The sequence below is a fragment of the Arvicanthis niloticus genome, chromosome X, assembly GCF_011762505.2.
Source record: "Arvicanthis niloticus isolate mArvNil1 chromosome X, mArvNil1.pat.X, whole genome shotgun sequence".
Classification (NCBI taxonomy): Eukaryota; Metazoa; Chordata; class Mammalia; order Rodentia; family Muridae; genus Arvicanthis; species Arvicanthis niloticus.
In genome coordinates, this window is record NC_047679.1 from 77,095,747 (window position 1) to 77,118,538 (window position 22,792).

Here is a 22,792-nt window from a genome sequence, read left to right on the forward strand (position 1 = left end):
AAATTCTGCATTTTGTAATTTCTTTTCAATAGTAAAAATATTTACCTCAGTTATCTATTATGTAAACCAAGAAATCATATTACATATATGAAGTGTGCATTTTTATAAAAATTGTGTTGGTTCCCTTAAAAATTATTGATCAGGTCATTTTAAATTTGCTTTATATCACATGTAATATATTAACCTACAACATGGACTGAAATTATAAAGCCTTCTGTCATCAGATTCCTTCAGGACATTGAATTTTTTGGTATTCAAATTTAGAAACCAGTCTAAAACTGTTTTAGAAGATGTATTTTTTTTAATCTGGCTTATAGATAAGTAAAGATCTTCTGAAAACAACATGAACAAAAAATCCTAACTTTCATCGAAAATGTTAGCATTCCATCCAAAAGATGGACATTTAAATCCTATTTACAGTGTGTCTGTTTAAACATTTAACAATTGTATTTTGTTTAATGAATTTTTACTGTAACTGACCTGTGTGATTGAGCCTCCTTGATTTTCTGATTATCTTTTCCATTTTAAGACATAAAAATTTGACTGCTGTTCACTCCTATTCACGAAAACTGTTAATAAGTTCTATTATTTCTCTTTGATATAAAATGTCATTGCCTGTTAATACCTCTGTGTATAGATGGGGTACTAGGTATCAAACCCAGGGACTCAAACGTGTTAGGTAATAAGGCCCTAATTTGGAATTCTGCCACTAATCAACATCTCCAGCCAACATGTTTGTATTTTTAAATATCTTTTACTTTTCCCAAATATAAAGTCAAGTCTCATAGGCTATTGTCATTTTACCAAGTTATATTTTTTAATTTTTATGAACAGAGAGGGTTTCCATCAGAACAGTAGGTTCAAAGAGAAAAATATGGCTTAATTTTTCCAATGATTGTACATTCTTCCAGATGAGATACTATTTAAAACTTTTAAAATAATACACATTTTGAGAACAGTAGAATAATCAAATATTTATGAGGCAGAGTAGATTATAGTAGAAATATTCTAGGAACTGTAAAAGCAGTGGCTGGGCAGTGTTGGCATATGCCTTTAATCTCAGCACTCAAGAGACACAGAGAAGAAAGATAAAGTGAGAGAGAAAGAGACAGACAGACAGTCAGAGAAATAGAGGGAATACTTTTACTTTACTGTCCTCCAAAAGTCTGAATGAATAGGAGAATGACATGAAAAGAATTTGATAAGAATTATTAATAGAATGACCTTTCCATCATAAATTTGAGAGTGGCTGATGCAATGTAAGGCTATCAAGTAAACACTGAATTATGAATTGCCTGATATAATTAGAAACGTGCCAGGACATGTTTGGAAACAGTGAAAAATAAGCACATACCTGAAAGAAAATAATGTCAATATATTGGTAGTAGATTAACTAAATGGTATCCGATTTGGTAGCCTAGAGTCCAAATTTATTCCATCATCTCTACATTGTCACTGTTATAACAACATTCCTAAATCCTAGTCATATAGTTTACCCGTACAATTATACAGAAGAATACAAACAATGAAAAGTGTGTGCATGCTTTTATAGATATATGCATTTTATATATGTATATATATATGTTACCAACCTATATGCTAATATCATAATATATATGTTAATATACTATATTAATATATGTATATAAAATATATAATGATATATGTTGATATATATTATATGTTAATATGTGTGTTAATATGCTGTGTAATGCATATTAACACATGCTAATGTATAATTTGCATGTTATCAATATAGAAACTATGCTAATATACATCAGTCATGTAATAAAATTAGCATTAATAGCTACCTCAATATTCTGAGGTGGCTATAAGACTTAGAAATTCATTAAAGTATTATGTATCAACATGATATGTAAATTTGTAAGAATTTTTTGTATCCATTTATTATTCAAGAGACCCCATTCTATATACTATAAGTGACAAATCACTCTGACAGTAACATCTTTGTTCATTCTGTTCAATATTTATATCCATAGTCTGTATATAATGCACTATGGTAAGCCTATTGAAAAATATAAAAAATACTCTTACCCTTAAGCAGGAAAAAGTAATATGATTTTGCTGATAAATATCGTTGAAAAAGATTACATCAGGTCGATGTGTAACCAAGAGAAAGATGTTAAATAATTATCTCAAATTTAGTTTTTAGTTGATTAGCTGTCAAAGGCAGTGAGGCCTTACCTGTATGAGGTTTTTGGTTAGAGCCTTACCAATGCAAACGAAAAAGATGAACCTAAGTATTAAAACAAAACAAAGTTCCATTAGCTCATGGAATGTACTGCACTTGGAGAGTACACAGGCTCATTCCTAACACCCACACTGTGGCTCACAATCTTCTGACATTCCAGTTCCATGGGTTCTGATACCATGACTTCTGACTTCCATAGGCTCCTGCATTTATGTGGTGCATATATATTATCTGTGTGTGTATATATGTACTCAAATATATACATAGAGTTTATAGATGATAGATAGATAGATAGATAGATAGATAGATAGATAGATAGATAGATATTTAAAATGAGGTAGTAATCAGAAAGTGGACTGATATGTATTTTACATAATCATAAAATTATACACTTGAGATCCAACTTTAAAATGACCTGTGCAAATGTAAAGATCTTTAAACTATTTGTTGCTGCATAGTGAGCCAAATTTATGATAGAAAATTCAGCAGTAGTTTTTCTACCTAATATATAAACTTATATATAAATATATAAACTACAAGTAATATGAGCCCTTGAGTCTCAAAATGATTGAGGTCATGTACTAGATTATGTGTGTACAGGAGAAAATTTGAAAATATTTTTATGAGGAGAAAATTCGTGTGGAAAATGAAATTTGTTGATATATGCTAAGAAAGACACGGGATAAAAAATATCCAAAGTTGCTTGTTGCTCTGGTGCTACTCATTAGTGTGTGCTCACTTGTTTTCTTCCTAAGATCATACCCTTTGTTAGGCAGCAATATTCTGCTAATGGAAAAAAGAAAATGAGCAGTTTACAATTATGTAAATAAGACAGAGTTTTGCTATTTCTAAAAAGTAATAGAGAGAACTCTTCCCCTTAAATGAATAAAATCTCAAATAAAATTAGAATCCCTGTACCTCTCTACTCATTAAAGGATGACATTACCAACAATTTACAGAGAAGAATCTGTCGAAATGCAATAAAATGAGATTATGTTGGCAAAATTGAGATTTCTCTTCCTGTGTCATGCTAAAATTGTAGCTGAGAGCTGGCCTTTATAAGATCAATGAGGAATCTCTGTATGAACCATGATTTCCATATTTAAAGAAGTGATTTAAATTGTAGTTTATAATCCACACCCCAGAGAGAAAGAACTAATATAGCAGAGATATATCTTGGTTCATCTATGTATTAAAGGAGCACAGCTTAACACTTCATTCTCCAGAGACAGCAAGATTGATGTACAATGTTGATAAAATCTACCTTTATTTTGTGTTCACCATGGAGATTGTGGCTGACTTTTATATTTAGGCAACATGTATATTTAGTTAATTTAGCAATCCCATAGTAATCTGTAGTACTTACATGCCTTCTATCTTAAAAATCTCTTCATTTGTGTTCAGGTTATTAATCATATTTATTAGTTTCTAATTACAGTCAGTAACCTATAGTAGCTTTGGGGACTTCATATATGGTAGAAGGTTTTAATTTTAAATCATCAAATCAAGAGGTGATATGGTGACATCACTGGTTTTTTTTTTTTTTTTTTTTTTTCGGTTTTTTGAGACAAGGGTTTCTCTGTGTAGACCAGGCTGGCCTCGAACTCAGAAATCCACCTGCCTCTGCCTCCCAAGTGCTGGGATTAAAGGCGTGCACCACCACTGGCTGGCTAAACTTTTTTTTTCTCCCATGAGACTCGGGCAGAGACAAACGGGACAGAGCAGGATTCGAACACGCAGATAGAGAGAGAGATGGCAGAGGGCCCACACCCTCTGCAGGTGAGCTCCTTAGCCGCTGCACCACCGCCGGTTCACTGACATCACTGTTTTAAGAGTTATTTTTTTCCTCAAAGTATTATGTTGATGGACTGAAAATATGAGGACCAGTTTTAAGAATCTAAAAATTAACAAAAAGAATCTAACAGATAATTGTAAGCTTCAGAAAAGTTCCACTCCTGCCGGGCAGTGGTGGCGCATGCCTTTAATCCCAGCACTTGGGAGGTAGAGGCAGGCAGATTTCTGAGTTCGAGGCCAGCCTGGTCTACAGAGTGAGTTCCAGGACAGGCTACACAGAGAAACCCTGTCTCGAAAAACTAAAAAAAAAAGAAAAGAAAAGAAAAGAAAAGTTCCACTCCCAATAAAATGACAAAGACAGAGCCAATTAAACTATAATGATGGAACAAATTGAATTATTGTCAGCACACCCTAATAAAAACAGTTTTGTGTGTGTGTGTATGTGTGTGATTTCTTACAAGATGGACACCAAAGAGTGTTTGAGAAATAATGAGGTATTTTTCTTGTTAGCTTGTTGGAACTACGTGATAATGTGTTTTAAAAATATATAAATAGCAAAACCTAGCTATCCTGTTTTAAGTAATGAGAACAAGAAGAATACCACAACAGAAACAATATACTTAGAAATAGATGCCAGTTTCTGAGGTAAAGTGGTCTTCTAAAGTTGCATATGCTGTTCACGAATCTATAAGACAATGTGTATTTGGACATAAGAATGGAAGACTTCCGTAAAGAGGCTGTTGCTTAGATATAGAGAATGTTCAGCTTGTATATTCTAACAAAATCCTTTATCAAAGACAAACACATTAAGAAAAAGAGCTTTTAGAAAAAAAAAAAAAAAAAAGAGCAAAGGGTCCTAGGGAATGCTTCCATCTAAATGGCAAGAGGCAACATAAAAGGCAGAAAATGAAACTGAAAAACCCGAACACTATTAGAATGAAAGGAATCTGAATTTGGAGGCAAGGTAATATTATACTGAGCTAAATATGTATTCCATATGTAAAGTAGTCATTTTGTTTATGTGAAAGAAAGGAAATTTTTACAAATAAAGGGACCCAGATTACTTTGTTATATAATATTGTCAAGCATACTTCCTTATTCTAGGTGGATGATCTTACACTAAGCATCACTGTTGTTTGCTGTAGAATGCAGAGATTCTTGTGGAGTTTGCTGTGAACATTTATTTTATACCCTTTATTAAATATTAATATTAAAATATACTTACATCAACTTTTCTTCTTCCCTTCAGGCCCTCTCAAAATTGTAGCCACCTCTTCTCCATTTAGTATTGTTACATACATAGATCTACATACAATCTGCTGAGTCCATTTATGTTGTTCCTGGGTATGGCTTCAGGGCTGCCTACATTTGTTGAACATCCTATTAGGGGACTCATCCCTGAGAACGGCAAACTCTCCCACTCTCAGCAGTCATCAGCTACCTATAGTTTCTAGTCCAATGATGTTTTCCCCTTCCACATTATATGTCTGTTAACAATTGGCATCATCTCTCTCTTGTTGATGCAGCTGTTATTAAGAGAGAATGCTTTATATCAGCATTTCTGATATTCTGGTTCCTACAGTCTTCTCACTGTTTCCTTGTTGTTCTTTGAACTATACATAGAAGACGTGAGATGTAGATGAGCCCATTGCAGCTGGGCTCTCGTGATCTAGTCGATCTCTCTAATGTGTCCAGTTGTAGGGTATTTTTGTGTGTTTTCTTTTCTCTTGGCTCTAAAGGAAAGCTTGTTTGAATGTCTACAGTTATCTGTGGATACTAAAATAAAATTTAGAACATAGTTATGAATTATGCTGGCCTAGCAATGTGGCTATAGTTGATTCTCTTATAAGATCCATAACCTCAATAGCAGCTGGCAGTTGGCTAGGTTTCTTGTACTAGGCATTATTTCCCTCCTGTTGAGGAGGCCTGAAATCCAATTAAACAGTTGTTGCTTACTACTGGCATGTGAGTGCCACTTACTGCACCTTTATGGATATCTTGCCATGTGATCATTGTTGTAGTTCATAGGTGTCACTGCTGGGTAGGAGTATTAAGTGTTTTCTCTCTGTTGGCAGCTTCCATAGTATTTAATGGGAAAGGGATTTTTATATACCATTTCTTGGTTTCTAAATACTAGCTTCTTCCATAAAATCTTAAGGTGCAGTCCTGTTCAGATACCAGGTTGGTTCTTAGGGCAACCTTAATAGTACTATCAACTACTTTTTTATATCCCAAAACCATTTACAAATAATCTCAGATCATTTTTTCCTTGATACCCCTACACACACACACACACACACACACACACACACACACACACACACACACACGCACAGGCACACACACACACGTGCTCAGCAAGGCAGGCAGTATTAATCCTGTTTTGCAAATGAAAAACATACAGGACAGGAGATTATGCATTTGTCCCAAACTTATGTGGAAAATAAATGGGACTTTTGCCTTCTGAATACTAGACAAACTAGCTGTTTTTGTTACCTTGCAATTGTGCATTTGTTACTTAGGACTCCTATGAAAAGCTTTAGGATTTCTTCAAAGCAAATTTTCAGGGTATATGATGAATTTGCTATCTGTTATATAGAATAAAATTTGCATAGTTGTGATTGCATACATTGGGTCATGAATTTGAAGTTAGAGATGGCTGTTTTGGATTTATTTTGAGCCTTATTAATTCTTTCTGGCTTTTCTTGAATGAATTGTCTTTTAAAGGGTTCTTGCTGATACTTCCTTAGTTTCAAAGAGTTAATTGGCTTACAAAATATGTTGAGATGGTACACAGGAAATTATTCTCTTATCTCTTAACATCCAGATTACTGTTTTTTTATCATTATGAATTCATTTCTGTATACTGTGGCCATTTAAAACAAAATATGGCAAGTAAACATTATGCATTATTACTAATAATTCAATGAAGTTGTAAAACACTAAAAAAAACCTCCTGAAGTTACAATTCCATATTAAAAAATTTCCAAGTATATCACTGTGCCTTATAAATGCAATGTAATTTGAGTTAGTAAAAACCACTTTTACAGTAACATGTCATCATGATTTTGAAAGCATTCCCAAATATTTCTTTATTATCTTTGAGAATATGAAAAATAAAATTATTGAAGAGGTTTGAGTGCATGCCACTGGAAGAACTAAAACATATTTTTATTGATCTGCATCTCCTCAGAAAATAACACTGTTAAAATATGATTGTCATCTTTTCATAATCATACCCCCTTCCACAGGCTTTTTTTCCTACTGCTAAACCTTTATTCAAACAATGAATGATACTAAACTGTCGACTGTGTATAATTTAAGAAAACAGAGAAGCAATATGAAACAAAAAATACTAAATATTTCCTTTTAGTGATCAGTAAGCAGATGTTGATGAACTCAAAATTTATAAAACTTCCATTTCCCATAGTGTAGCCTCAGTTCCATCACCATGACTTTTTTTCTCTCCATTTCTGATTTCACAAAACATGTGACCATTAGACTTTTCTATTAAATGACATATGGCTGCCATCAAAAGCCCTATCTTTAGAGGATCCATTTTATGCACTTGCCTCCTCCTATCCCATGGCTTTTGAAGCTGTATTTCTGCTGTCCCTGGATTACTGCCTTTACTTATACTCTCACTTTTTTCTCTGTCTTCCCTTCTGGTTGCATTTGACATACAACATACACATTTCAATCATAATATCCAGCATCAATCCCACACCTTTCCTTAGGCCATCTTACTTTTTCATCCTTCTTTCTTAGTGATATTTCCCAATCCCAACTTCTACAGAGGAGGCAGAAGTCACACTGTCAACCTAATGCAATCAAAATTTTAACTTTACATTGCCATGAAGTCAGAATGGCTTGCCATTTTTACCCCTTTGTTCTCGGTGCTCTCGAAACACAGCAGTCCATTTTCTATATTCACAGAGAAGAATAGTCTTCTTTTTTCTTTGTGAATGGGACAATATCACTTTTATTTACTGTCATATATCTCAAATAATATATTATCCCTCACCTTTGAAAATTATTTTCTTATTCGGTATTTCGTAGCACTGAAACCTGACAATGACTCTAACTTTTTTCAAACAACTTAGAACAACATAAACCCCATGAAGTTAGAGGAAGTAATGTGCTCCCCTCTCACTTGTTTGTCCTTGTTATTTTATAAGGACACTATTGTGCCATTATTAGCCTCAAAATTACTGTGTGTTGTATATGTACATTAGAAGAATGTCAGATACTTTCCCATGTTTAGAAGTACTGTTACCCTACAACCTCTTGTTCCTAAGAAAGAGTGGAGCAAATTGGTTAGAAACATAGGCTAAATTATATAACTTTGGATATTGGTTCTGCCACTTATCGGTTATATGACCTTGAGGACATTTTTAATGACTAGGTTTCTGATACTGAGTTAATAACAAGATATTTTGTATAGGGACCTTTTGAGTATAAAATGTGCATTGGAAACATAATTATTAACACTGAGACCTAAAGCTTTGTAATTTCTTGAACTGCAATAGTTTCCTTTTTGAAGCCTATTGTAACTATAGGAAAATCAGTTGTAAAGAATATGTTTGGGTCAGTTCTTAAACCTTTAAAAAAAAACTCCAGGAGTAAGCCATATAGTGTCATAACAGAGAGGTTAATTGGTATGAAAAACTTGATTTAGATTTCTCTGTCTCATTTTGTACAATGATAATGTGGCAATTGAGAAGACTTTTTTTTTTTACTTTCTTGTAACTGGTTGTTCTGCTTTTATTGTCCGAAATTATAGGATCTAGCTATGAATTTCTGCATACTTTATGTTGGTTGTGTTTATATTTTATTTACTTTGAGTGTTTTAAAAGAAAAAGTTCCCCAGTATACTTTGCTCTTTTCTATACTTTTGCTATATAAAAATGTATTGTTGTTTTTCCTCCATCCTCATATAGGAATATAGTTTTGTTGATTTCTGGAGAGGAAAATTACATAATCCTCTCTACATTGTGAATTGATTATATACATTAAACCCTTTAAGGGAAGGAAAGAAACTGTCTCTGCAAAGATGTAGCATTGTGGTTACAGAAGTATCTAAAAGACAAAAGTCTGGCTCTGTGCTCCTCTTTATTCTATAAGAATCCATATATGATTTTTTTTCATATCCTTATTGAAAATCTGTACTGGGAAATTGTTGGTGTCCCTCTCAAGATAGCATTTTTTAAAAATCGAGAACATGTATCAGCAAGGTTTTTCTACAAAGAGCTTAATATTAAATATTTTAGATCTTCTGTACCAGATTGATCCCCTGTTACAAGGACTTCACTCTGCCTCTGTAATGCAAAAGTAGCCACTGGCCATACATAAATGAATGGGGCTGGCTGTACTCCAACAAAACTTTATTTATGGATACTAAAATTTGAATTTCATACAATTTTCATGATTTAAGGCACTGTTCTCTTTCAACCACTTAAAAATATAAAAGGCAGTCTTATCTTAGATTATCCTAAAACAAGAAGCCAGGTTCTTATGCCTACAGTTGCTTGCCAACTACAAATCGAGGGGTAGTGGGGTGGAGTGCAAGCTATTGTATGCAAGCCATTGGCTTATAGCACATTTTTAGTGACCTTGTTTTATAAATGGTCTCTGTGCTTTCAAAAGGTTCAAAGGATCTTTAGGCTGATCACATGTATGTTTATTTACACTTGTATGTATTTTTTTGAAAATACTTGAAAATCTCTGGACTTTTGCCTCACCTTTGTACTACCAAATATTTTGCTACCTTTGTGGCTGAATAAAAAATGAAAACAATGCAAGAAGCTCATCCTCACTTGGTTACCTAGATCTCAGTTTATTCAAACTTCACAAATGCTCTACCACTTACCTAGAGCATCCATGGAGATGAGTGGTATGCATGTCCCCTTCAAACATCATTTCTATTTAAATTATTAAAGCAAGATCATTCACAGTAAAGCTCACAGTCTACAAACATTTGCATCAATGTTTTTCTCTTCATCTAAAATCATAAGTTCTATTTTACTAATTCACTTCATAAATTTCATATTAAAGTCTGTATTCTTTCATAATATTGTACTAATCTTTAATCAGCCATTCTCTTATTTCTAGAACTTCTGTTTACATCATATTTATACTACTATAAATAATACCTTGCAAATTTCTTTGGTGAACTTTTTTTCTTTCTTTTAGAAAGTTTTTTTTTAAAGACAGTTTGAAGCAAATATACCCTAGTGAAGCCAGTGAGAGAGAAGGTGAGGCCAAAGGAAGATGAAACTTTTATTGGCTTAACCTTTGATCCCTTCCCTTGTATCACTGTTAATGGCCTAATTTTACAATTTAGAAATAGAAAACAGTTTGGACTTTGAAGTGTTTCTTCCTCTTCATAGGCAAAATTCTGACAGGTATTTTTATAGTTTTCAGACCTCGTAGGGATTTTTTTTTTTTAATTTAATGAACTCCTGTCACCTCCAAATGCAATTAGCTTTCTGGTTGTTATTGGCAACATTTGTTTCAAGAGAAGTGTTGTAGCAAGACTTTTCAGCAAGGCAAAACATCTTAATAGAAATACCCATGGTGTCAGTACAAGAGTAGAGGAACTCAGGGAAAGGGACAAAGAAAAAGGAATAAATTACAAACATAGCCCAGAGGGAAATGACCTTAACCAACATCTAGAAATGTTTGTACTTGAAATGAGGCAGGGATGCAGAAATTATTACTTAGATTTATGGAGCCAGAAAGTAACTACGGACTAAATTATATCATAGCAATATAGTGAACCAATGTAACTGTTCTGAAGTCAGATCTATATGCAAATGCCTGTGGATGTCCAGTACCCAGGTAGATCTGCTTCAGCAGCCAGCTGGTTATTTGAAATCTCAGCTTCAGTAGTCTTTATATTTAAAACTAAGTAGGCCAAAGTTAATGCTTGTTCACTTCCTCCAAACTTCTGTCTGTTACTGATGCCAGAAACCTGGGAATCATTCTTACTAATTCCTTCTTTACCACTCACATTTCATCTACCTCAAATGCAAAACATCTCTGGTATCTTTAATCATTTTCTGGAAGCCTTTTGTATCTTTCTGACCATACATAGGGTACACCCGAAAATCAGAACAAAACAAAACAAAGGAAAAAACCTTGTCATAGAGCCTCACTTACCTTTCTAGCCTCATTGATGTTTATTTTTGAAACCATTCTTTTGGATGAGGCAAAAATATCTATTTCTACTATATTTTTGGAATGATGAGAGTAAGATAAACAATCTTGCTTTGTTTTATGTAGGGACCAGGTTCAGGAGTGAATAACTCGAAGAACTATCAAAATCATATTTCTTTTATTTCCCTTAGTTTACATTGCCTTATTTCTGGGCACATAGCAATCCTGTTAGTCTCTATAGTTAGTTAATGAAGGAAGACAATGTAGCCATAGAGTTAATAGACCCCTGCAAGCATCTTCTGTCTGACCTGTAACCCTATTATCCAGCAGAACAAATGCTAATCCAGGCAGCAGAAATGTGGAATAGACTGAAATGGCTCCAGCATTATGACCTCAGCATAATGTCACTGATGCCATGACAACCCTTGTTCAATTTAAGTGAAATTGATGGCTTTGTACTTGTACTTACCTGGAGACTTCATACATTAAACATGTTTCCCCCCCAAAATTGGGTCAAGTACAGGAATAACTACACTATATCATATAATCCTAGTAATTTCCCTAATGAGTTCAAGAATACAGTTCCTGAAAAATCTGATCATAGTCACAAACAATAGACCAAAGAATGCTGTCTTGTTTTTCATGTATCACTTTAGCTTTATAAAGACACTTTATATATTTTGTTCTTGCTTAGAAAACATTGAAATGGTTTAGTAGTTCATCTGCTCTTTTCACACCTTCCCAAGTATCTAATATATTGAAAGAAAGCTGCTAGAAAATGACTGCTCCCATGAAAGCATTGTAAATGCACACTCTAAGCATAAGAAGTTAAGACTGGCTCTCATAACAGCATCCTATGGTCTCAGCCCTGGAGACAAGCAATGATGGGAGGATCTGGGATTTTGGCCTAGCGTGGGTTACACAGTGAAACTCAATCTCAAAGCAAATAATCAAATAACCAAAACCAAAGCAGATAGTTTGGGGGTGTCTTAGTGAGAAACAGTACTCATTTTATCACCCTAGTTTATCACAATTTTAGCACTATGAAGTATAAGACCTTTTTCTATGTGATTTTCTTCTCTTTGATTTTTGTGTAATAATTTCTTAATTGTTTGACTGCAGAAAGAGACTTACAAATAGTTTTTTACTGAAAAAGTTCAGATTTTACAAATTTTAAATTTTAGATTTCTTAAACTTTTTTTCTTCTTCTAGGCTTAGGCAACATGCTTTACATGAGCTTTGTTATTTTATAACTTTACTAATCATTTTAAGGCCTTCTATTGTCATATGTAATAGCTTCTTTTGACAGTGTTTGCATTTGTAATTAGTTTTCTGACTCTAAGGTAAAGGCAGAGCACATTGCATAAATTTTACAAGTGAAGATATTAATATGAGATATCATGAAGGATTTATCATAATTTGAAGGTTCTGACTGTTGTTGCGTGTTATTTACAAAACTATCTAGTCACCCCAGACCAAGGTACAAACACCTCCCAAGTGCAACTTGCTGAAGCAATAAGGTTTGAATGTAGTTCACTTACAAAAATATAGATGACAAGTTACTAACAGGAGAAGAAATTACTCAAAGTCAAGTGTGTCGCCAAAGCCCACCCTAGCATGGGTGACAGCCTATGAAAGCATTTTCATAGGAAAATAGGAAACATTGTGCTTATTGCACAATTTACAGGCACCTCAATGGGTTGGAGAGTGTCTTGGAGAGCTATATGGAGGAGATAGCTCAACTGATCTGACCTTTAGCTCAACTGCCTTTTAGGAGGCTAACCTGTTTTGAGAATCAGTAGTCCTTAGTGCCTATATTTAATTAGCTAATGAGGAGTATACTGAATCTGGTTAATTGCAGGGACTTTGTAAAACTTTTAAGCTCTTTAATCCCTGAGTATAACAAGTTTCCCCTGCAAAATGAAATATTTCTCCTCCCTTTAGAACATCTTGTGTCTTAAGAAACTTCACTCAAAGATGAAAGAGTTTCTCTAGGAGGAATTTGCCACATAACAGTAGCAAAGTTTTGTGTTCTTTTGTTTTGTTTTGGTTTGGTTTTTGGTTTTTTATATTTTTGTTTTTCTTAGAAATTGAGAATAGCTGCTGTTTTGATGGATGAAAGGAAAGGGAAATTGATGTAATTGTATTAAAATCACTTCAAATAAAGCAATAATTAAAAATAAACACAAAAGAATATATATATGTTATATATATTGTAATTATGCTTGTATTCTTTCATGTGCCTTTATAGCATTAGCAGTTTCATATATGGTGCTCCTCTAGTTTAGAAACTGTTATTTGATTTTCTAAATATCCATGACTCTGACAACCTTTAAGGCTTGAAGGTGAATTTGTTTTTCCGGGAATTTGGGGGTCAAATTTGATTTCTGCAAGACATGAATCTCACACTATTCATTATACTAACAGTCGTATACTGGGAGATGGACTTATCCATTCAAGTGTTCTACAAGTATTAAGAATATGAATTTAAAAGTATATATTAATATGAAATGGTTTCTATTTTTCTTAATAAAGTAAGTTGAAAAAAATTAACTCTCCACGGGAGTATAGCTGAAAATAGCCCAAAACCCACTCAATAAAGGCTCTACATGGCCCATTAAAAGTTGAGATATGGGTGGTCAGAATTTTTTTTCAAGGAAAATGAAGATTTTCTTTTTTTAGTTTGTATTTTGTTGTTTCCTCTCCTTTCATTTATTTCTTTGAAACAGCGTTTAGATATATAACATAAACTGGATAAGGTGAGCTCCTTCTTCCCTACATTCTGAATGCTGGTATTTCAATAGGAACATTCTTACTAATGAATTTTGCTCTTCTGATAATGAGAGCAAATATTTCCAAAGAGTTTCTATCCAACATTGCTTTAGCGAAGTTTCAACTCGCTATGTACTTCCCAATCTTGGCCTTGAGCTAATACTGTCAGCAAAAGCAGGAGATTTCAGTTTGTTTTCGCCTTTGATTCAAAAATTCACACATAGTATTTGCTGTAGGCAGAATAATAGTTCCAGGGGAGTCAGCAGGTGGTGGGAGCACAGTTCTTTGTGGGGAGCTGTCCACTGCTGTTGATTTGTAGTCAGGATATAGGATTTTTTGGCCTAAAACTCATTATTTAGAAAGTTTCTTCCTTTTTCCCCTTCCTCCTCAATCTAGCTAACCTTTTAGTTGTCTACTTACCTTCCACTGGTTATTGATAAATCTCCTTTTTAGTCTCTATTCAAAGTTTATTTTCTTCATTTAAAAATAATGTGTTCAGATTGCAGTTTCAGGCCTACAAACTTAAAACATGGGTGAACCCAGATACTGAAATGGACTTAACTGAATCTTTAACAGTTAAACAATGTGATCGTGGCTGTGTTTCCTTACTGTTGTTCTTTCACACTCAGTTTCAGTCCAGACCACAGCATGAGCTCCATTTAGATAACTACCTTCCACTCAAGGGACATGCGATAGGGGTATGTGAAGGTGTAGAGGGACCGCATATTTTTAAATTATAGTTACAAAGAATGCTACTTAAACGGGCATAGTGACACACATGTATAGTCCCAGCCTGTGAAAGATGCATGGTGAGTTTCAAGCCAGCGTTGTCTATATAGCAACACCCTGCTCCATCCCATAATAGAAAAAAAGAATGCTAAGGAATGGTAGCCATGTTGAATATTCTTTTACATTCTTTTTTTTTTTTTTTTTTGGGTTTTTCGAGACAGGGTTTCTTTGTGTAGTCCTGGCGTCCTGGCTGTCCTGAAACTCACTCTGTAGACCAGGCTGGCCTCGAACTCAGAAATCCGCCTGCCTCTGCCTCCCAAGTGCTGGGATTAAAGGCGTGCGCCACCATTGCCCGGCTCTTTTACATTTTGCAACAAAATTTTTTTTCTATTTGCCACTTCTGTATTTCATTTGGGAGTGATAGTTAGGAATTTCATATCTAGGTCCTATTTCCCATTTATTTTCTTTAAAGTCCAAATAAGCTCTTGGTGATGAGATTTTGCCATTGTCATTGTATAAACATATTCTGTTCATTTCCATGTGTAGCATTAACATAAAATGAAACTATTAGCTTATACATGCATTTGAGAAAGAATACAACAATGCCCATTGTTCAGGGTGCTTTTAATATCTCACACATGCTTTCTGGATGAGTCATTTTAATGGTGTGTGGTTCAGCTGATAGTAATTCAACTGAATGTATTCAGTTACAGAAAATTAGAAAAGGCTTGTAGTCATTTTTGAGCCTGTTCACTCATAGTCTTACAAGAGGAAATTTTTACCTGGCCTTTCTTGAGCTTAGATGTAAGAAGAGCCCTGTTGTCAGTGTTTAAAATTAATTAAAAATTTTAGTACAAAAGGAAAAAAGTTCATTGGAAAATCCTTTATGTTTGTATAAAATAGTACATTCTAAATGCATTCTAGAGAATGTCATCAAAGTACTATGATATTGTTTCTTTAAATGTGTATTAGTTATCCTTTATACTATGTAATTGAAGTCTTTCCATCCATTTTTGTCACTTAAAGTATTTATCTTATATTTTGCTTGTCTTAAAGTCATAAATTAAAATAATTTGACTAAAGATCAGGCTACTATCATATATTTTCCAGAAGCCAAGAAAATACATGCATATATTTTTCAACTCCAGCAAGTAGATAAATAAAATTTGAAAGGAAAGTTTCTCCTACATATAACTCAAGAGAGTATGCTACGCTTAAAAGGTTATTTATGGAGTACATGAAAGAAAGCTATAAGAAAGAACATGGTAGCTATAATTTAATTTTTAGTGTTATAATTCAGATTCAGTAATTCAATAGCAGATGTAAAAAATGAAATGAGAAAAAAATGAATTGCTGAATTGCCACCAGACTGACTAATCAGTCATTAAAAATGTCTGTGGTGGGGATTTACTTGGATAGAAAATGTTTGCACTGTCATAAAAGACTTTCTAATTTATATTAGTGAACTAATATAGTGACAGGCACAAAAATACACCCTCAGCCCGAGGCTATTCCGAAGACAGGCATTTGTAACTCACTGTAGTACATAGTTTTGGAACATGAGGTACTGCCACCACCAGGAAAAGTACCCTCCCTCCCCCCATGCTTCTCTCTCTAGTAGGGTAGGAGCTGTGTAAATAATTCATTATAGACCATGACTGTTAATTCTGTTGTTGTGGGTTTTTTTGTAATATTTTACCCATTTTGTTTTTCACTATGTGTGTGTGTGTGTGTGTGTGTGTGTGTGTGTGTGTGTGTGTATGTCTGTGTGTTTGTGTGTGTCTGTGTGTTGTACCTGCATGCCATGGTGCACATGTAGAGAAGCCAGAGGATTATGTTTGGGAGTGGGTTTTTTATTTACGTCTTGTAAATATAAGATGCAGTCTCCCTCTGTTCTGTTGTTTTGAAGCCTTGCTGATTTCTGTCTTGCCATGGGCATTGCTGGGATTACAATCTGGGATTCCTGCTTTCTCAAGTAGATTTTTCTGTGGCATCCAGGAATTGAAGTCAAGTTGCCAGGCTTTTTATCCATTCAGCTACTCATTGACTCCAGATCTTAATTCTTAAGACTCCAGCAGTGTTTTTAACAAGTAATTTACCTGATAAATCCATTATCATTCTTAACACTTTTGGATTTATTCAGTATCTTTACAAAACTCTAAAAGCCAGAATAACTTTTATGTGATTCTAGGGACTCCTACATATGTTTTAGTTTCCAAAAGCATTTGTTAAATTTGAACTTCCTTGTATTTACTGTAATTATCATTGCTTTCCAGACTTAAAAGTCAATGTACCTTGTAAAAATGACGTATTGGGAATAAACCACCAACCAAAGAGTACACATGGAGCGACCCATGGCTCCAGCCACATATGTAGCAGAGGGTGGCCTTGTTGGGCATCAATGGGAGGAGAGGCCTTCTATGCCCCAGTATAGGGGAGTGCCAGGGTGGAGAGGCAGGAGTGGGTGGGTGGGTGGGTGGGGGAGCACCCTCATAGAAGCAGGGGGAGGGGGAATAGGATAGGGGTTTTCTGGAGGGGAAACCTGGAAAGGGGATAGCATTTGAAATGTAAATAAATAAAATATCCAATAAAAATGAATAAACACATGCATACATACATACATAAAGAAAAATGATGTACAGAGAGGACACATTAGGTTTAGTTCTTTTCATTAGAAGGAATACTAATATTAAATTAAGTCAGAGCACAGTAGGGATAGCCAGTAAGGGAGGGTTCTCCTTTTTTTTCTTAGATTATGACTACCCTTTTTAATTCTTATTAGCATAAGTATGTACAGCAGAATTGTTATGCTGGGAGGTAGACAAAAGAGGGAAAAATAATGGTGTACACAAAGAATTTATTTCCATAAAAAACTGATTGAAGAAACAGGTTATAGCTTGAACTGATACTTTTCTTGCAAAATCAAGAGTAGCCTTGATTATTGTTTCAACAAGGCAGATTTCTGACTAATGGGTAAGAGTTTATGTAAGCTGGTTTTGATAAGTCAGTATGCATATTAGGGTGATTTTTCCTTGTTGAATGATAAAGGTAAGCTCGTCAGTGTGATGAATTTAAATCAGAATAATCTGGCTGAAATTTACCAGAGGAATGATTTAGTCAGTCCGTTAAATTTTTTATTGTGATACTGATATGTCTCTGAAAGAGACAAATGTACTGGAATAAAAGAAATTGTATTTTTCTAGTTGTGTTTCATAGTCTTTAATGAAAACAGTGTTTCAGAGTGTTGGAATTAAAAAACAGTGTCACAGGCTATGTATCAATTTTAATCCTTCCCTTGTCTCCTCAACTAGAATTTCATCAGATTGTGTTAATATTGATAGAAGTATCTTTGTCGATAATTCAAGTTATACAATAATATAGTATAAAATAATTATGTATTTCTTTCTTTCTTTTTTTTTTAAATTGTCCTCCTGAAATGAAGGCATCATGAGACATCCAGACAGTTTATATGTATTAAGGAGCAGTTTGAATACAACACTTCAAATTATTAGTTGTCAATGAGATAAAAGGCAAAGTGCAGAGAATGTTAAAGGATAATTAAATCAACTAATGAAAGTGTTTGAGGGGATGCTGAATCTCTGTGGATATGCATATTATTCACCTTTTGTATAGACAGTTGTTTTTTTGTCTCTATTGAGTATGGAATCTTAAAGATGGGAATTTTTCCACAAGTGTTGGTTTATAAAACTCAGAGTTTTCACAAAAAAGCAAATATTTCATCTTTTTATGTAATTTATCCTTAAATCATTTACATAGCCAAGGAATGCATTAATAAGATAAGGTCTCTTTGAACCTTACTTTCTCTTTAATCTTCAATTTAGATTTTAAAGAATGAAATATTAGGTGTCCCATCAATAAATTTAAATAGGAATAGGTTCGTCTGAACTAATGGCTGAGTAAAATGATGACATTCCTATATTAAATATGATGATTTGGTATATTACATTACACATTTTCATTTACTTCATAGAGAGTAGAATTTTTATGAGCAGTAACTCAAAAAAATGTGAATTGACTACGTGGAGTCAGTCTCTACATTTAGGAAAATCTTTAGCAGATACTGTTTTTAGTCGTTTTGTGGAATACCTAGTAAAAGATTCTAAATTTTCTGTACCTTTTTTTTTAGTTTCAGCTCAAATACTCAAGAGCAACCTTGTAGCGATGGAACAAAGCATTCTTCATCTGGAGCGTAACATCAAGAATTTCCCCAAAGCAGAATCTCATCATGATAAGTTTGTGGAAAAGATGACAATATCCTTTATTTATTGAAGTATTTGTTTATGTGTTTGCATGTGTCTTTTAATCTTTTTATTTTCTGGTTAGTTCTAGACTCACTATCCTGTCACATTAGATGAATCCACATGTATGCTAATTTTTATATTAGCAGATTAAATTTCATTTCAAAATGTTTTTAATCTGGTAGAAGAAGCAAGAGAACAAGTGGATCAAAAAACTGATGTTTTTCAAGGACAAATTTTATTTGGAAGCCCACAAGATATACAAGTAAACTTTAGGAGGTTTAATTATTTCTGAAAGAGCAAAGCAAATAATCTTCTTTAGTAATCAAGTGCTTAAAGGATAGGATCAACATGAAAAAAATAACCTTTGGAAAGAGGGTTATAATTTCTTTCGTCTTTGAACATATTCACATGCATTTTCTGAGGGCATATATGCATTTTGGGTGACTAATATTAGTAGACTGAAAGATAAATGGATATATACATGGATGTGAAGAGAAATGAATTGATCAGTAGGTGGCAGATTTAAATCAGATGAAATATATGTATAGAGGTAACAGTAGATATTTCTTGCTATATAAAGAGATGTAGATAGATATATGAAAAAAAGGAAAATGTGAGAAACTACATTTAGTTTGAATTGTTTAATGGTAAAGCTGGTGTCTGAAGATAAAATACATTCAGAGCTGTTTTTTTTTTTCTATTATGTATTTTCAGAAGTAAGAGCCATATCCTCCTCCTCTGGGTTTAAATAAGTATCTTAAACTGCAGATTGATTCACTAGTTTATATCTCTAGAGGGAATAAATACTGCAATTCCTTTATCAGATAATAATTTCTTCAACAACTATATGGAGTAACCTTCTTTCAAGGTTAAACCTATCACTTTCTCTTCTTGACTGTGTTTCTTTCCTAGCCATCTTAGATGTTATGATACTGAACCTAAGAATTACTTAAGGCTGGTACTTGGCATTTATATACAAATTTTTTTTCCACACTTAATCTTTTGCCTCATTAAATAATGCTCTGTGGTCCTTTAGTGATACTCCATTAGTAAATAGGAACATTGGATGAACAAGTTTGTCAACCAGTGAAAGCAGGCAATCCTCACCTAGCCAGTGCTTATATAAAACTGGATGTAGTAGGAAGCTCAATATGAACCTTGCACGTTATTGGTGATTAGATTTATTTTTCTTTCAAATATGTCATATTGTCCTTTGGCTGGAAAGACACCTTTTTCATTTTGACTCTTGCCTCATATTTTTAAAATTTAATTTCTGATTCCCATGCTCTGTAGAGTATTTTCTTTTACAGTTGGCTTATGGCCACACAACAGCTTGCAACATGTGAGTCTTTGTTGCTCATTTTGGAAAAGAAAAAAGAAAAAAAACTAATTTCAAACCCGCATGAACTTGGCCTGAACTCCCTATTTTATTTCTCTCTTTATGCAGGTAATTAATCATTTTAAATGAAAATCCAGAGCCTTCTGTATCTGTATGTTACAGATGAACAGCTATTCTTCATTTAAGTGGTACTAAAGTGTGACTGTTTGTCCACATGAGGATTGGAAACTGTATTAAAATGTATAGGATTGTTACTTTGCATTTCATATCAAGACAAAATATGACAATTTATTACAGAAAATGTAATATTTAGCATCTTAAAAACTATAAATTAATAAATTAAACTAGTGACATTATTGCTCAAATTAGTCTTGTTCTGGAAATCTCCATGAGTTCTCAGTGAGAATTTCACTCTTCTGGAAAGACACAGCAAAATGCAAAATAATCACATGTGTACTCTATTTTTTACCTTTTTAGCCATTGAACAAAGAGATGAAAAACCTGACTGACATGGGAGTTTAGAACCAAATTCAGGTCCTATGGAAGAACAGCAAATTCTCTTAACCACTGAATATCTTTTTAGGCCTTAGATTCTGTTTTAAAATAAATACCATGTTCCTGTGTGTAATACAGAACTCTAGATATTTCTGTTACTTGTCAATAAACTGGTTTTTTGTTTCAAGTTACTGACCCTTTACATTCAGTAACGATAGTGCAAATATGACAGCACTTTACCTAATTAACTGTAATCTAGATGTAAGAACTTTGAGTTTTATAAAAATTGACAACACTTCTATGTTATGGCCTCTACCAAAAGTGACAGAACTATGCACTCCTGAATGCAGGTTGAATCTTCACTAGATAGCCAAGTCAGGCTGTGTCCAACAGCATCCTGTGCTTATTCTTTGTCAGGATTAACTCAATGTTTATAATACCATACTTTAGACATTGTCAGATGTTAAACTACTGCAGTGAACACATGGAAAATTCAACTGCAATATACTTGCAGCCTGGCATTTACATATTCTCTATATTTCTGTTCATTTAGCAATGATTATATCATACTTCTTAATGTCTATGTACCTATCAAATATTCATCATCTACCACAATGTATGCACTCAGCATATGTTTGTTAAATCAATAATCCAAGCCCTTTCTTTGATGTCTTCCATATAGAAGAATAAGAGGTAGTAAGCCTTCCATATAAATAATTGTCAGCAATTTAAGTAACATTGAATCACCAATTTAGATTTAGCATTTTAAAGAGTACTGTCAATTTTAGAAGTTATGATCTATACATTCTAATGTAATTGTTTTGTTTTTTAAATCTAGAAAAATAGCCTAAAAGATGCCAGTATGGTGATGCAAACTTGAAATGCCAGTGGTTTTAGGGCTATAGCAAGAGCATTTCTTGAAAAGATTATTAAAACCCCCAAACACACACACACACACACACACACACACACACACATGGGAGAAGGGGAGGGAGAGAAAGGAGAGAGACTGCTTTGCTCTTTTTTGCCCTCTGCCATAGGAGGACACAACAGGTTCAGGACAACTTGAATGGCATAGAAAAACATTTTCTCAAAAATAAATAAATAAATAAATAAATAAATAAATAAATAAAAGTAAATATTTTCCTGGGATTTGCCCTATTTTTAGCTCTAGAAGCAAACACCTTTATAATGAGGTATGTCACCTTTGTCTCTCCTTCTTCTCTGACTCAAAATAAAATAATGTAGAAAAGCAAGAAAGATCACTTTCTTTGCTGCATGATGTGTTCCTTAACACACCTATAAAAAGACAGATTTAAAGAAGAGAATATAAAGTCAATGAATATATGACCCCTCCAAAAGGAGTGGGCAGTATTTTTATAGATAGTTACATAGAAGTCTGAATTAAAGACAATTGTGATCAATTGCAAGGGTGAGAGATGATTTAGCAAGATGTGATGTTCAGATATGTCTTAGATTTTCTGTATGACATTCCTTGCCTATGAGTAGAGGACAGAACACATGTCATATGTCAGAAGACTAGAGAAGACACAGAGAATGATGTGTATAGCTTCTTTATATGTCATGCTTGTGAGATGAAGAGTTGGGCAATTATAGTTTTTGTGACCTACTTCTGAAGGTTCTGACTTCTGAGTTTACCTTTAGTCTCCATTAGTTTGTAACACTCATTATTCCTCCTGCTATGGCCTAAATATCTGTGTCCCATCTAGTTTCTGTTAACCAATGATCTGTAAAAAGTAGTGGTGCCTTTTGGAAATGGTTAGGTATAAAACTAAGAACAATTCTTTGGTGGGTAAAATTTGTTCCTCATAAAAGCACTAGAGAAAATTTTTTTTAAAAAAAGAGAGTTTCAACCCCCCCCAAACACAGAGAGAGAGAGAAAGAAAGAAAGAGAGAGAGAGAGAGAGAGAGAGAGAGAGAGAGAGAGAGAGAGAATGAGAGAGAGAGAATGAGAGAGAGAAAGGTGGGGGAAGGTCACTTTACTCTTTTTGGTCTCTGCCATAGGAGGAC

General features: G+C 33.8%; 1 protein-coding gene across 5 annotated transcripts in view; it reads left to right on the forward strand.

Moving 5' to 3' along the window:
• The window catches only part of Diaph2 (diaphanous related formin 2), a 629,631-nt gene that overhangs the window by 354,137 nt on the left and 252,702 nt on the right, over nt 1–22,792 (forward strand). For all 5 annotated transcript variants that reach the window (XM_076918875.1, XM_034485231.2, XM_034485232.2 and 2 more), the window contains one exon: nt 18,813–18,937. In XM_076918875.1, coding sequence (XP_076774990.1) covers nt 18,813–18,937 — 125 coding nt within the window. The remainder of the gene's footprint in view (nt 1–18,812; nt 18,938–22,792) is intronic.